At 42.5% G+C, this 14,094-nt stretch overlaps 1 protein-coding gene across 3 annotated transcripts in view; it reads right to left on the minus strand.

Annotated features, from left to right (window-relative positions):
- Positions 1 to 10,983: 10,983 nt before the first annotated feature.
- Positions 10,984 to 14,094, minus strand: part of GUCY2F (guanylate cyclase 2F, retinal) — a 42,393-nt gene continuing 39,282 nt past the window's right edge. For 2 of the 3 annotated variants that reach the window (XM_032098956.1, XM_032098954.1), the window contains one exon: positions 10,984 to 13,891. In XM_032098956.1, the coding sequence (XP_031954847.1) occupies positions 13,753 to 13,891 (139 nt within the window). In that variant the 3' untranslated portion in view covers positions 10,984 to 13,752. The remainder of the gene's footprint in view (positions 13,892 to 14,094) is intronic. The other variant, XM_032098955.1, reaches the window with a different exon arrangement.

Raw genomic sequence — 14,094 nt, forward strand, 5'->3', positions numbered from 1 at the left:
GTGGGACTGACAGAGGGAGGTCACCAAAGAGATATTGTCTCCCCTCCTGTAATCACACCAGGGCAACCTGATGGCCAACTCGATGTCACAGCAGCCAAGCCTGGAGGATGTCTGCATCCATGCTGCTTGGAGACAGGGGCCAGTTGTATTTTCCAGGTGGTGCATGGCTAGATAAAGGAAAATAGCCTGTCACAGAAAGGATAGGAACTCTCCTGACAATGAGTTTCAGATTTATATGGAAGCAGAAGAAATTATTCACCCAGATGCTGCTGTTGTTACATCTCTATCTCTGGTGTGGGGGCTGCAGAATCCTGGGTCAACCATTGGCTGATAACCAGTGACACCTGAGTGCTGATGCTTCTCCAGTTAACATCTCTCCCACTAAAGGTATCTCTCCCAGGGAGTGATCCCTGGCTGGATCCATACAGACCTGTCCCTTCTCTAGAGCAAGTTGACTACTTCCAGGTGTGTATTACTCAGATATCTAACTCTGGGTGGTTCCCCCACAACCCTGAATTTGTTTTTTCACTGCTAGCTTTCTTTCAGAATACCTTGAATACTGTGGGGACAGCGTCCAAATCTGCTGCGGAATAGTGTGGGAGGACTGTGTGGAGCAGCAGCGACCAAAACTGATGCAGGCCCTGAAGGAAACCTCAGAACTACACCCAGCTTGGAGGGAACAAGCTGGTTTTGTGGGAAAAGGTAGCCTTGGGAGAGCTAACCCTCAGTGGGATTGAGTCTGGGCAGCTGGGTTATGTGACAGCATCGATGCACCCAAGCGTACCCCATGAAAGAACCTGAGGTTATGAGGAGGGACACCACACCCTGAACACTTGTAGGATCTTGCCACCAAAGCTGCTTACAAGCACCAGTCCTGTGACAATCTGTGCTGGTACCTGCCATGCAGAAATCCTACATGCCTCCATACTGAGGCAGCAGGATGTGGCAACCAGCAGGATGTGGCAACCAACTTTTTTTAAGTGTGTCCCACTTAAAAAAAAGTGCCACAGGTTCAGTTCTGGTCACCCAAAGTCAACCCTGGGCCCTCTCCTTCCCTTGTAAGTGTCACGCGATTCCCACTCTTCTGTGGGAGAGGGGAACAGGCTTGGTTGGTGGGGCTGGCATGGGGACAAGCAGTAGTGCAGGAACAGAAAGAAAAATTCCCAGCTCCCTAGGTGCTCCAAGACACCACTGCCAGTAAAAGCATCATTATCTTGAGCCTTATTATTATTGAGCATTATCTAGACCTTAGCCCTGTTGCTTTTTTAGAAATTACACTTAAAAAAAAAAAAAAGGAAACCAGCCAGGAAGAGAAGAACTGGCTGGTTTTAATAACTTGCAAAAGATTAGAAGTTGACCATGTGCTCACCTCACAGTTAAAATAAGTCATGTCTTGTCAACAAGATGTCCATCTTTAATTATAAATTGTATTTTCCCAGCCTGAACAAAGTTTGATATTTATGCTCCATTTCCTCCAGCTTTGATTATAGTCCCTTCTTTTTAAAAAACAGATGAGGAACTAGAGCTTTGCTCTGGCTGCTCTTTTTGTGTTTCTGCTGCTGTTGAGGGAAGTTTGTTGCTCAGATGATGCTTCACGCACTGGTGCTGATGCTGGTGGTGAGCAGAAGAGTGAAGTTGTCCTGATCACCAGGTCAGCTGTGACTCCTGTTCCAACTCAGCCCTCATCATATGGTGCCTGCAAGTCTCAGGAACTGTGACATTTTTGAACTCAAAGAAGATGTTGCTCTTGGCGTTTCCCCAGACTGGATTTGTGTCAGTCCCCTTTGGTACCAACCATAACCTTCCTCAGGACCACACGGCAGGGTGAAAATACGTGTCCAGTTCTGCTGGGACACTCCACACTCACCAAGCCAGATGTGACCAGCCACGAAGGATTTAGCTGCGACCGTGTTATGACACAGTGATCTGAAGGATGGACAAAGTTCTGGCTCATCTGGTTAATCTTGGGTGCCAGGGTCCTCAAGCACTTCTTGATATCTAGACAGACAGTGCCAGAACATTGAACAAGAAAGCAAAATGCACATAATGGTGCAAAAAGGCATTAATGGAACCCTTGAGAGATGTTATACATCACTTGGAGTCGCAGATATTGTGGAAACTCCCAGCATAAGCAGGTATCGCCACAGGATATAGATGGGGTGACTTTGGTGATAAGGGTTTTCTGCAGAGTCTTCTGAGAGAAGGTAGCACAAGTAAGTTGGGGAGAAAACAATGCTTGTTGGGGGGGAGCTGCTGGGGCTCATGGTAGTGAGGCAGTAGGAGAAAAAAGAGAGGGAAACCATGTGGGGAAACTCCAAGACAAGTAAACTGATATGACAGGAGCTACAGAGTCTCAAAATTTTGGGGGGTTAAAATGGTGCAAATAGAATTTGTGTTTATGTTATGGTGGGCCAAAACAATCTCTGGCTTTATTTTCCAGACCCCATGGTCCTCAGACATGCACCATTGTTCAGTGAGACTTTGAGGCATGGCTTGCAAGCAAAGTCAATAGGTGGCCATCTCGAGAAGACAGAAATAAAGGCAGAGACTTTCTGCCTTGCACTTGCCCTGCCAGCTCTGGTGTCTGAAGGGAGCCGGCATCCTACCCTGATTTATGAAGTGTCTCTGGGTTTTTCTTGCTGTCTGCTAACTTCTCCAGGGACATCTTCTAGCCTGTGTTTGAAACATCCCAAAGCTTTACCAACAGGTTCAGGAAACTGTGCTGCATGTGACAAATCTGATTTATCTTGAATTGCAAACCAAATGAGATTGATGTGGTTTTTCTTGCAAATATTTCCTTTATCTCTGCTCTACCACTACAAAAGCAGAACAATCTATGAATCAGGTGGTGTGGAACAAGCTTCAGAACAGTTTGCTCTGTCTTCTGTGCTAATGAGGCTAAAGATCGTGTTTCTCTCTAAATCTCCTGCTTAATTTAAAATGTGTAATAGCATCCATTCTTCTTCCTTCTCCTTGTTTTCTTTTGGTTGGAGGAATGATGAAAGCTGGTCTCTCTCCCCAGCATTTTCAGTGTCTACTATTGAATCAGACCTTACAAAAATGACCCTTATCTGTCAACCACCATTTAAATAATCAATTTTCACTTTTTGTTGTCCCTTCTTTCCACCTCTTTACTGTGTTTACTTTGGATAGGTGGTAGGTGGTGTTCTACTGTAGGGAAGCTATAATGAATGGATTACTGGCATTATCTCTGTAAGGCCTTGGAACTGATCGTGATACAGCTGATCATGATACTTTTCAGCTCTTGCAGAAAAGTATTTCACAACAGTTAATGGAGAGTATGGTCTACTCTGTGTTTTGCTCCTCCTATACTGTTTTTTAGGCAAATGCTGAAAAAAAAGAAGGTTGGAATCATAATCATAGAGAGAGAAGAAATGAGTTAGAAATGCTCTATTTTTGTCATGTTCCTTAAACCCTTTGATCCTTCCCACAGCCCCTTGATCCATCACTACGTCATCACTTACTGAAATCATGGAGGTTTTTTATAGCCTGCAGTGGGATTCTGGGTTATTTCCAAAACATCTTTGCTTACTGCTCACTGTGTTGGCTTTTCTTGAATAATCTAACTCCCACCCCCAATGATATGACTTGGACTTCTTTTTTGCATGAAGAAAAAATATTGAAACCCTTACTTAATTCCTTTGTGGCAATTGCTGAGCTACAATCATACATCATGAGAGTTCCTGTGTGCAGTGTTTTAGGTGGAACATACTGCTGGAGGAGAAAGGTACGTGTATCATCTAACAATCCCTCTGAACTAAATGATGAAGCAAGGGATACACTGGGAGACACAGACAGATATTGAAGTTATTTCAGTGGAGACAGAAAGAAGACATAAGGCAGCAATCGAAAGGAAAAAATCCTGCTCATCTATTTCTTTGATTTTTCAAAACACTGTACATGTAATTTGCTTCTGAGCATCTCCTTCTAGATTTCAGAAGTATGGTGCACCTCAGATAAAACTTTGAATCCTGTGTGTGGGCTACATTTCCAGAAAGTTTAGTGCATTGAATGGTGAAATATGGGGAACACAGAAGCACAGACAATTATGCTCAAACATGTATCACCTGCCTCCTGCCAAGCCCAGGTAGAAGTAGTGATGGCATTGAAGAGCTGAGTAAACTCCTGGTCTCCTTTTCCTCATAAAAACTTGTAACTCCAGAATGATGTCATAGGTGAAAAAGATGAGCTATATTCCATCAAACATAGACAGCTGGGACCTATCAAATGAGCCACTGATCTTGATATCCTCCACAGCTCAGGGAGGGAAATGAAAGCCTGTCTTGCTCATGATTCATCTAATTGTCCAGCAGATGAGTCACCTTCACAAGCTCTGACTTTCTCTTGTGAGGACGAAGGGACTGGTGCGTGACTACTGCAGACATAGATTCAGAATTAAGGGAAATGAATCCCTCCTGTCATCAGGAAACAGAGAACTGGTTTCTTCTGATGGTTGTGACTATACATCCTGCTGGTATAAATCCCAGTTTTCCAGCCCAGGCTGGACATAGCAATCCCCCTAAAATACTTTCCAGATTTCCTTGAGTGAAGACACTTGGGGATGGTATTACAGGATGTGCTACAAACATTATAAGTGATTCTGCCATTCTGTTGTTGCTTTGAGGGTCTGGCATCCATTATCCCATTGAACAAAGCCCTGAACAGGATTCCTTCCCTGAGGGGCCTCTCTACCCCCATAAACTTTCATCTGCTTGTACACAATTGTAGAGATCTTTGTTAAGAAATTGGGATGAAGCTTCTGAGTAAGACTGTATGCCTCCTTTCCTCCTCAGGTCAAGGGCACTGGGTTTTAGACAACGATCCTTATGGATCTCATGACCCATCGTATCTAGGAAGTCTGTCTGTGCCATATCAAAAGAGGTATATGCTTCTAAGGATTTGCTCTCTGGCATCAAGAGTTAGGTATTTTTATCCTCTCCATAGCTTGAGTGAAAAGAGAAGCCCTTCTTTGCTCATTGCACCTTTCCAAAAGGTCCTAGGACTTAGTACTGTGAGAGTAGATACACTGGTTCATATCAACATTGCTAGATTTAGATCTCAGTTAAACAAACAAAACAAAAACTAGCCATCACACTGTGAAATATGAAGTAGTTGTAAGGGTTGACATTCAGGGCAAAAACATTTTAGCAGGGCCTGTTGCAGTAGAACAAGGGGAAATGGTTTTAAACTAAAAGGTGGTAGGTTTAGGTATTAGGAGGGAGTTTTTTACGAGGAAGGTGGTGAAACACTGTCACAGGTTGCCCAGAAAAGTCCTGGAAACATTCAAGGCCAGGCTGGACAGGGCTCTGAGCCACCAGATGCAGCTGAAAATGTCCCTGCTAATTGCAGGAGGAGTGGACTAGATGACTTGGAATGGTTTCTTCCAGCCCAAACTGTTCTATGATTCCATGATTCTATGATAAGAAAGTCATTGGAGATGGTCAAAGAAAACATTGGTGATATCTTTCTGGCCGCTGAGCAATTTGTTCATTGACATGCGCAGGGACGCACAGGACAATTGATATTCATACTCTTTGCCTGCCCTCTGGTGGTGAACGGCTGCTGCTTAATTGTATGCATACGAATATATTTCTATATACATGTAAGCTCATATGCATTGACATATACAGAATAAAATGCTTGCATCTGAATTGAACCTTGAATTTGAATGTTACAGATGCAAGCAGTAGTTAACTATTGCCATTGGCTGTGGCTGATCTTCTTAATGCTGAAGATTTTCCTGTGATTGTGCTAAAATTTAATTCAATTAGAGTATTTCAGAATGAAAATAATACGAGTTAGAGTGGAATATTTTCTCCAGCTCAAGAGACCAGCAAGGTCTTCATGTGTCCTTTTCCTCTCTATAAATACTCTGCAGAAACTGTGTGAGCTGTACAAAATCAAGAGCAAAAGGTTTTTCCAGGACCAGTTCTTATAGCAAATAAGGGACAACAAAAAAGATAACTGCCACAGTATGGATGTTCCTTTTCCTACACAATGCCAATCTGAGATAGCAGGAGGTCACGGAGAGAATGGCAAAAACTCAGAAGACATGTAGTCACAGAATCACAAAATATTTGGAGTTGGAAAGAGTCCAGAAGGCCATTGAGTCTGATTCAGGGATCAAACCCACAGCCTTGGCATTATTAGCACCATGCACTAACCACCTGATCTAATCTCAGTACTCCTTCACCTTTTGTGAGGTTTCTTTAGGTTTAGCAAGGATTCATCGTATTTCCACTCATTTTCCCTTGTAGCTGCAAAGAGCAGAAGGGTTTGCCATGCAGCCCTTCACAGCTCCTAGAAATCTGTCCAGCACCTGGACATGAGATGGTGAGGATAAATGCATTCAGCACTGCAACTTTCAGGACTTACAAAAAATACAAGAGGTATTGGCTGAACGCAGTGTTCCAGCCTTTTCTCTTTGGATGACCTATTGCAGTGGGAAGGGCAGCAAAGGGGATATTCATATTGATGGGCTTTGTATATGTCCAGATGGAAGTGAAACAGAAAAACTTCCCATTAACTCCTTAATTCACCACTCAGTGCTTCCAAGTGAAACTACAGATTTCTCCTCAGAGGAAGGGAGAACAGCCTTCAGTCCTTGGAGCCCTTGAGATCTGCAAGACCTTCTACAGATTATGATAATGATGATGATGATTATACATTTGCCTTGGAATTTGTTTTGAAGTTATGTGCATGGATGGGCACACTATGTCTCTGGATCCCTGTAGCATTAGGCAACATAGGTATGATGTCCACAGTCACAGGCTCCCCAGGGATGTGGCCACAGCATCCCCTGGTCCTTTTCTGCTGGGCAGTTTTCCAGCCACTCTTCCCGCAGCCTTTAGCACTGCCTGGAGCTGCTGCAATCAAAGTGCAGGACCTGGCACTTGGCCTTGTTGAACATCATGCAATTGGCCTTGACCCATGGATCCAGCCAGTCCAGACCGCTCTGCACAGCCCTCCTGCCCTCCAGCAGATCAACACTCCCACCCAACTTTGCGTCATCTGTGAACTTACTGAGGGCGCCCTCGATCCCCTTGCCCAGAATATTGATATAGATATTAAGAGGGACTGACCCAAATACTGAGCCTTGGGAAACACCATCTGTGACCAGCTGCGTTTAACTCCATTCACCACCACACTCTGGGCTTGGCCAGCCAGCCAGTTTTCCACAGAGAGATGAGTACATCTGTCCAAGCCATGAGCAGCCGGTTTCGCCAGGGGAATGTTCTGTAAAACAGTGTCAATTGCTTTACTGAAACCTAGATAGACAATGCAAAGCTGGTTCTTCTTAATGCTTAAGGCCTCCCATTATTCCAGGTATGGGGAATGATTTGGTAGAGGTCTCACAGGATATGAAAACTACTGCCCTAGCAGAGCTGGTGGACTCCCCATCTGGGGAGATTCTTCACTCAGTTCCTTTCCACCTGCCCACCTTCTGCTGGTTGGTTCCTCTCCACAAACACCAGTGTTGGAGAGTCTGTACCCATCCCAGTATCAGCCACAAGGACAAAAGTATAGGAGGAGGGATGGAGAGGAGAAGGTTTTCAGGCTGATCCCTCTCCTCCATAGCTTGAGAAGTGGAGCTCCCTCTGTCACCCTGCAGATTGGACTCAAGCCTTGGACCCACCATGAGTCAGGTCATATTTTCCTTTTGTCCTGACTGTGTTGCAGTCCTGACAGATGCAGTCAGGCAGAGGAACCTTGATGACACAAATAAATGAATAAACTTTGAATCAACTTTGAATCAACTTTGAATCCATGAATAAACTTTGGCACCTTATTTGGATAACAACCTGCGGTTGTTCCCTCCAGTGCTTTCTATTTGCTGATGGTGTTTGGGGAGCCAAGAGTTACAGATTTGGCTGGGCAGGCAGTCACCTCCTCAGGGAGCCCACACAAGTAGGTTAAACAAAAGCTTTATTTCCATACAGTGCCAAGATTATACAGACAGCTCAACACAAGGATTGGAAAGGAATGCTGTGCTCCTGTCACGCTTTTTTATTGCAAACAGCCCTGAGTCACAAAATACATGCTCAGAGCAGAGCTTGGCCTTCCTTTAAAATCGGAAGTGTTCAGATTAAGAGTTTTTAGATTTTTCCTTTAAAGCAATAATGAACCAAAGCAGAGATTACATGCAGGGGAAGTAAAAGCAATTTTTTACAGCACCAGACTCTCCATCCATGAGACAGCAGAAGAAATGTTCAGTAAGCCATGGTTATTAAAGCAGTTAATTGCAGCACATCTGCCATCAGATATTATTCTGTGATGTTCAGACAGTGCATTTCTTCTGGTGAGAAAATACCTCAAGGCCGGACATTTAGGCCTGCAGAGTCTTTTTGCTTGCCTTCTTTTCCTGCCCACGTTTTTCTGACTAGTGTGGAGAAGGGTCAGTATGTTTCCTGCAGGATTTCAATATTTTGAAATGCTATTTCTGTTCCAGCTTTTGAGCAGAAAAAAACAAAAATAAAGGAGGAAATTGTATGTGGAGATTGGAGCTGAGACACTTGCCTCCAGGGTTGCTTTGGAATCAATAGCCCAGCAGATGGGCAGCTGAGGTGTCTGGCGAACAAACTGTCTGAAAACCAGACCATTTTCCACTTGAAAACTGCAGAATGTTTTCAATTTGACAAATTTTAGCAACAATAGAAAAAAAAGGCTCCAGCTCTTAATAAATGCCTTCTGTTCAAGGCCAGCTGGGATTTCACACATGGTTTTGCAGTTTTCATCTGGGCATCAGGCCTGTGTGGATTTAACATATTTCAGCATTAGTCCTTGGCCCAGAATCACTTTATCCTGAGCTTCTCTGCATATGTTATTGAACATGTTTCAGACACCTAGTTTTGTGAAAATGAGTGTATTTACTTTCATCATCTGTTTTTTTTTTACTGTGCCTGAAGTCTGTGCTATCAAGTCTGGGTCCTGGACAGCCCCAAGTTGAGAAGAGAAAATGGCAAAAGGGGGGTTTAATTCCTTTGAATAAAATAACTATAATGTGTCAATGAAAACGGTCGATAAAAGAGAACCATCTGATAAAATTTTTCTTGACTAAAGAGGTCCTGTGCAGGAAAGGATGATGCTTTGCACCAAGTAATGAGAGTGAAGGGGAAATGTCATGGATCAGGACAGGTGTGGAGTAAGGAAACAAAGCAAAGAATTGCTTTATCAGGATGCATTGTGTGACAATTTTGGGGGTGGTTCTCGAAGTCCCTCCACTGGGTCCTGTGCTGTTTAGCAGAATTTAGGGATGCTCAGGGAAGGAAGGAGAGCCATGGGATGCTGACATCTGCAAATATTGTGAAGTCGGGCTTCTGAAGAATTGTGAGAAACTCTAGTGAATGAGGAAAAAGCTGGTAGATGAAATTTAACACCAACAGCTGTAAAGTAATGAGCATCAGAGGAAAAGCATTATGTGCTTCTTACACTGCACAGAACATGGATTCTGGTTTCTTCAGGTCAGGGAACACTCTCCTGTGGTCATTTCAGGAAGGCTAGAGGAGTACCCTGGTATGGGATGAATACAGAAAAGCTTCCCCTGCTCACCTGTCTCAGTAGTTGCTGGCCTAGGAGCACTGTGTGTTGCAGCACACCCTGCAGCTGCAGGAGGCTGGAGGAGAGGACTGCAATCACTCAGGGTCTGGAAATAATCCTTAGTGCAATGACTCTCTTCATTTTGGGAGGTCTGTTTCAACTCTATGTGCTAACCCAACTTCCCTGTACATCAAACTCTCTGTCTCCTGCAGCTGACCTAGCAATCTTGTAGCACTTCATCAGACTGGGTTTTACCTGTAAGGGCTTTCTCTAACACCACCATTTCACACAGCTTCAGTTTGTGCATGAAGAGCTGCAGTACCTCTGCCTTCTCCCATGTATTCTTTTACTCTGATCACTCTCTACAACTACTTCAAAGGAAGCTGTATCCAGCTGGGGGTCAACCTTTTTTCCCAGATAAAAAGCAATAGGACAAGAGGAAATGGCATCAAGTTGCACTAGGAGAGGTTCAGATAGGGTATTAGGAAATAATCCTTCACTGAAAGGGTTGTCAAACATTGGAATAGGGAAGTGTGGAGTCACCATCCCTGGAGGTATTTCAAAGACATGTAGACGTGGCTCTTGAGGACATGGTCTAGTGTGGTCTTGGCAGTGTTGGGTTAATGTTTGGATTTGATGACCTTAGAGGTCTTTTCCAACCTAAATGATTCTATGATGAAATTCCATGACATAATTCAAGCCATTATTTTTAACACAGGTGAGGCAAGTGATGAGGGCCACACTAGGGCTTTCAGGCATGGCTGAAGGGGAATGAAAGGGTGTGTGGCTACAGCAGTAGGTAATCCTTATCCCTCCTTCACCAGTGATGCATCCATCTGATGACCACTGTGTGTGAGTAGGTAGATAAAGGGGTAGGAGTCTGCCTGTGCACAGGACCTTGCCAGACCATGTTCATTGTATGGATAGAAAGGCACAAGTTGATGTGATGTCTCTCATGCATTTATTTGATTCATTGCTGGTGAGAGGATGGAATCCAGGATCACAGAATTATCGAGGGATTACTTACCCTCAGCTCTACTCCTGCATTCACATGGCTGTATTTCTAAGCCCCAGAGAAGCATCTTCATATTTTTTAATGAGAAATGTGCTGTGGGGAATGATATTGCCCCCTCCTCCCATTAACATCTGTTATGGGAAACTTTCCCAGACCTGGGCCATTGCAGCTGTTTGGGCACTCATCCACGCTGTGGTTGCTCCCTATTTTTCTTGGATTCTTCTGCATCTTCTCTGTCTGACTGTCTTGCCACTGGCTTGTGTATCTTGAGACCTGTTTTTAAATTATTGTGTAATCCAGTGAATATGTGAACAGGGGTCTCCATATGTGCCTTATCTTCAAAAGGAGATGAAAAGTAAGCTGAGAAGTCAGCTGAAGGTAAATATACAAACTAGAATGAGATTTTCAGGTGGAGGGATAGGTCTTCAATGATCTTTATTGTCTTACATTGTACATTGACTGCTAAAAATACTCCATGAAATACAAACTATATTCAGATAGTGTTTATGTTATGTAAATACATCATCTACATCTCTCAGTGGATTTGCATGATTACATGAAAATTCGCTCTATAACATTAGTGGTAAAACTTCCAGCCATCGTGTGGTAGGTTCTTGTTGATAATGGTTACTACAATGTGTGCTTCCCTATCCAAAAATCCACCAAATGCCTTGTCCACAATCACCCGAGAAGCCTGATGTGGAGTTACAAAAATTTACATTTGCTGCTTCCAGCCCACATCTTCCTCATTACAACATACTAGCACTAGTTTTAGGAGCAAAGTAATAACATAAAAGAGCATGATACAGTAATCTTAGTTTGTATGGGAAGAAATCTCATGAGTGAACCTAAATCTGTCTACACAGAACAATACCAGGAAAATATAAATATATTTTATGTATTTCTAACAGTAGCTGTAATCACACTCAGGGATGAGTCCTTGGCCTCTTCCTGTTGAAACTAAGAGGAAAAATTACCACTGGCTTCAAAGAGAATAAAGAATTATCCTGGGATTACTAAAGTCATGCTTCTCTGCTACCCTTTCCCACAGATTTACTATCTTAATTTTTAAAAGGAATTCAAAGAATGTTGTTTATTTTAGAAGACTAGAGGCTGAAGAAAGAATTCAAAACCATGTGCAGAAGTGTGGGTGGAAATCTCGTTTCAATCATTTTCATGGAAAATTCAGGTTGACTTAACCCACTCTGCTTTGTAACAGGACAGCAATGATAAATGTTTTCCTTTTTACATGGGAAAATAGTGGAAAATACATGAATTATGCAGATTTTTTTTGATTTTAAACTCATGTTTGCACAGACCAATCCAGATAACGTCCCTCTCTGGAAACGTATGTTGAGGTGTATTGTGTCAGAATTACCTACCCCATGTCTCTTCCATAGGACTTTATTTCTGAATGAAATTTTAAACAGAGGGTGAGCACAGGGAAGAAAGTGAAGGCTTCCCTAATCCCTGTTTGACAGCTCAGGTGTTGTATGTGCCTTTTGACAGATGTCCTTCAAGGGCCAACTTCTCCCACATGGAATATCAACTCACCACTAAAAAAACAAAACCAGGTGCCACAGAGTAAAAGCTCATTATTAAAGAGCATTAAGGAATTTCCCTTCTGTTTTTGCTTTTCAGATGTTTATACTCCAAACAGATCTTACTTTGACAGTGCATGTTTTATACTTGATACAGTGAATTAGTTGTGCAAATGCTGTGTTCCTTAGCTTTGTGAAGCCAGACTCACCTTGTTTCATAAAGGTATTTGCAGTATTGAATGAAAATTTGCCAAATGGTTGTTGACTCTTATTTATTATCTGAATGGTAAAAATCTGTTTTGATTGGTCTGATGACAACAGTTCAAATTGAGCTTGAGAAAGGCCTCAGTGTTCTCAATTAACACCTTCTGGTGGTAATATTGATTAAATTACCATACTTGCTCTTCTCTTCAGCCTTGCAGAAGAGACAACAATTCCCAGAAGGTTGTTAGAAGCCAGATGTTGGGGATAAAAATCTTGGAAGAAGAAGGGCCCAACACCAAAATTATTTGGCTTTGAGGAAGTGTGCTCTGGTGGAAGTACCTACAGGCCAGATATTTACCATTATAGAAAACTTTTCACCCATGGGGAGGCTTACTTTATAGACAAGTGCCTTAGAGACCACTTGGAGATTGGAAAGGAAAAAGAGTGACGGGGTTTAGGCTTTGCATTGCTTTAATGATGTTCTCTTAATTCCCTCAGCCACACTTTTGCAGGGAAAAAAAATTCATATTTTATTAGTATTTCTCAGCTAATCGAACTACACCTCAGTTTTGCAATATCTTGGTATTCCATTTTCATCTTGTTTTAGGATGAAAAGCATAAAATATCTTAGATATCCTGTATATGTGTGTGTGTGTAAAGCAAAAAAAAAAGTTCTTGCTATTCAGATCTGGATTTGTAATATGACACATTTTGACATTTTGAGCAGAATCTCATTTTGGAATTTGAAACAAATATTGATTCATACCAAACTGTTTCAATTCAAAACTGTCATTTCATTTTGAAAATACCATTAAATTCGCATTTGCAGCTGAAATGTCAATTTGAAAGAAAATGTTTCAGCTTAAGTTGACATATAGGAATAAAATATTTGGATTCAAAATTTCTCTCTGTGGGAGAGTAAAAATATTTTTTGTTGTTGTCCAAAACACTTTCTTCTCAATTGCACTCATTTTCATGAAACCAGAGCTTCCCACAATACCAACAGGAAAACAACTAGTTAATGTGGAACAGTTAAACCATTTTAGCACTTGGCATTGTTGTTTGAATCCAGGCCCAAGGGCAGCTGGACTTGTTAGTGCTGCCATGCAGACCTAACTAAAATATTCTTCGAGCTCATCCTTGTGACCGTTGTGCTCATGAAGAGCTGGAACTACCATTGTCATCACCATCACTTTCCTCCCCAGTGCACCTCTCCCAAAAGCACACACATACAGCTCTGAGATGGTGCCCAGTTTCACAAGAGATGATGGTAAGGATTCATCCTCCTGCTCTGGTTCACCCTCTGCAAGAGCTAAGAGGCTTCATTAGTTATACTGCTTTGGGCTGTCTGGGGTCTAAATGGAGAGTGTGAGCTCTGTTGGACTGGCTTCAAGGTGTCCCTCCCGATCTTACTAGCTCTTTGCTGTGCTTGTCTCAGATTTCATCCTCTTCGGAACTTATTCCAGCCTCCTTCATGCTTCCCATCTCTTTAAAGTTTGCTTTTCTTAGTGTCCTCTTTGTGTTTCTCAGGACAGATTTGAATTTCCTGGTCAGTACATCTGGCCAATTGTGACTGCAAAAAAGAGAAGAGAAGAGAAGAGAAGAGAAGAGAAGAGAAGAGAAGAGAAGAGAAGAGAAGAGAAGAGAAGAGAAGAGAAGAGAAGAGAAGAGAAGAGAAGAGAAAAGAGGTTAGCAACTCTCCTCACCAAGGAATTGATGCCATGAAGATTTTTTGCCTTTTCTTTTATACCCCTGTTATATTTTTTTACAACTTCT

Source organism: Corvus moneduloides, chromosome 2 (genome assembly GCF_009650955.1).
Source record: "Corvus moneduloides isolate bCorMon1 chromosome 2, bCorMon1.pri, whole genome shotgun sequence".
Classification (NCBI taxonomy): Eukaryota; Metazoa; Chordata; class Aves; order Passeriformes; family Corvidae; genus Corvus; species Corvus moneduloides.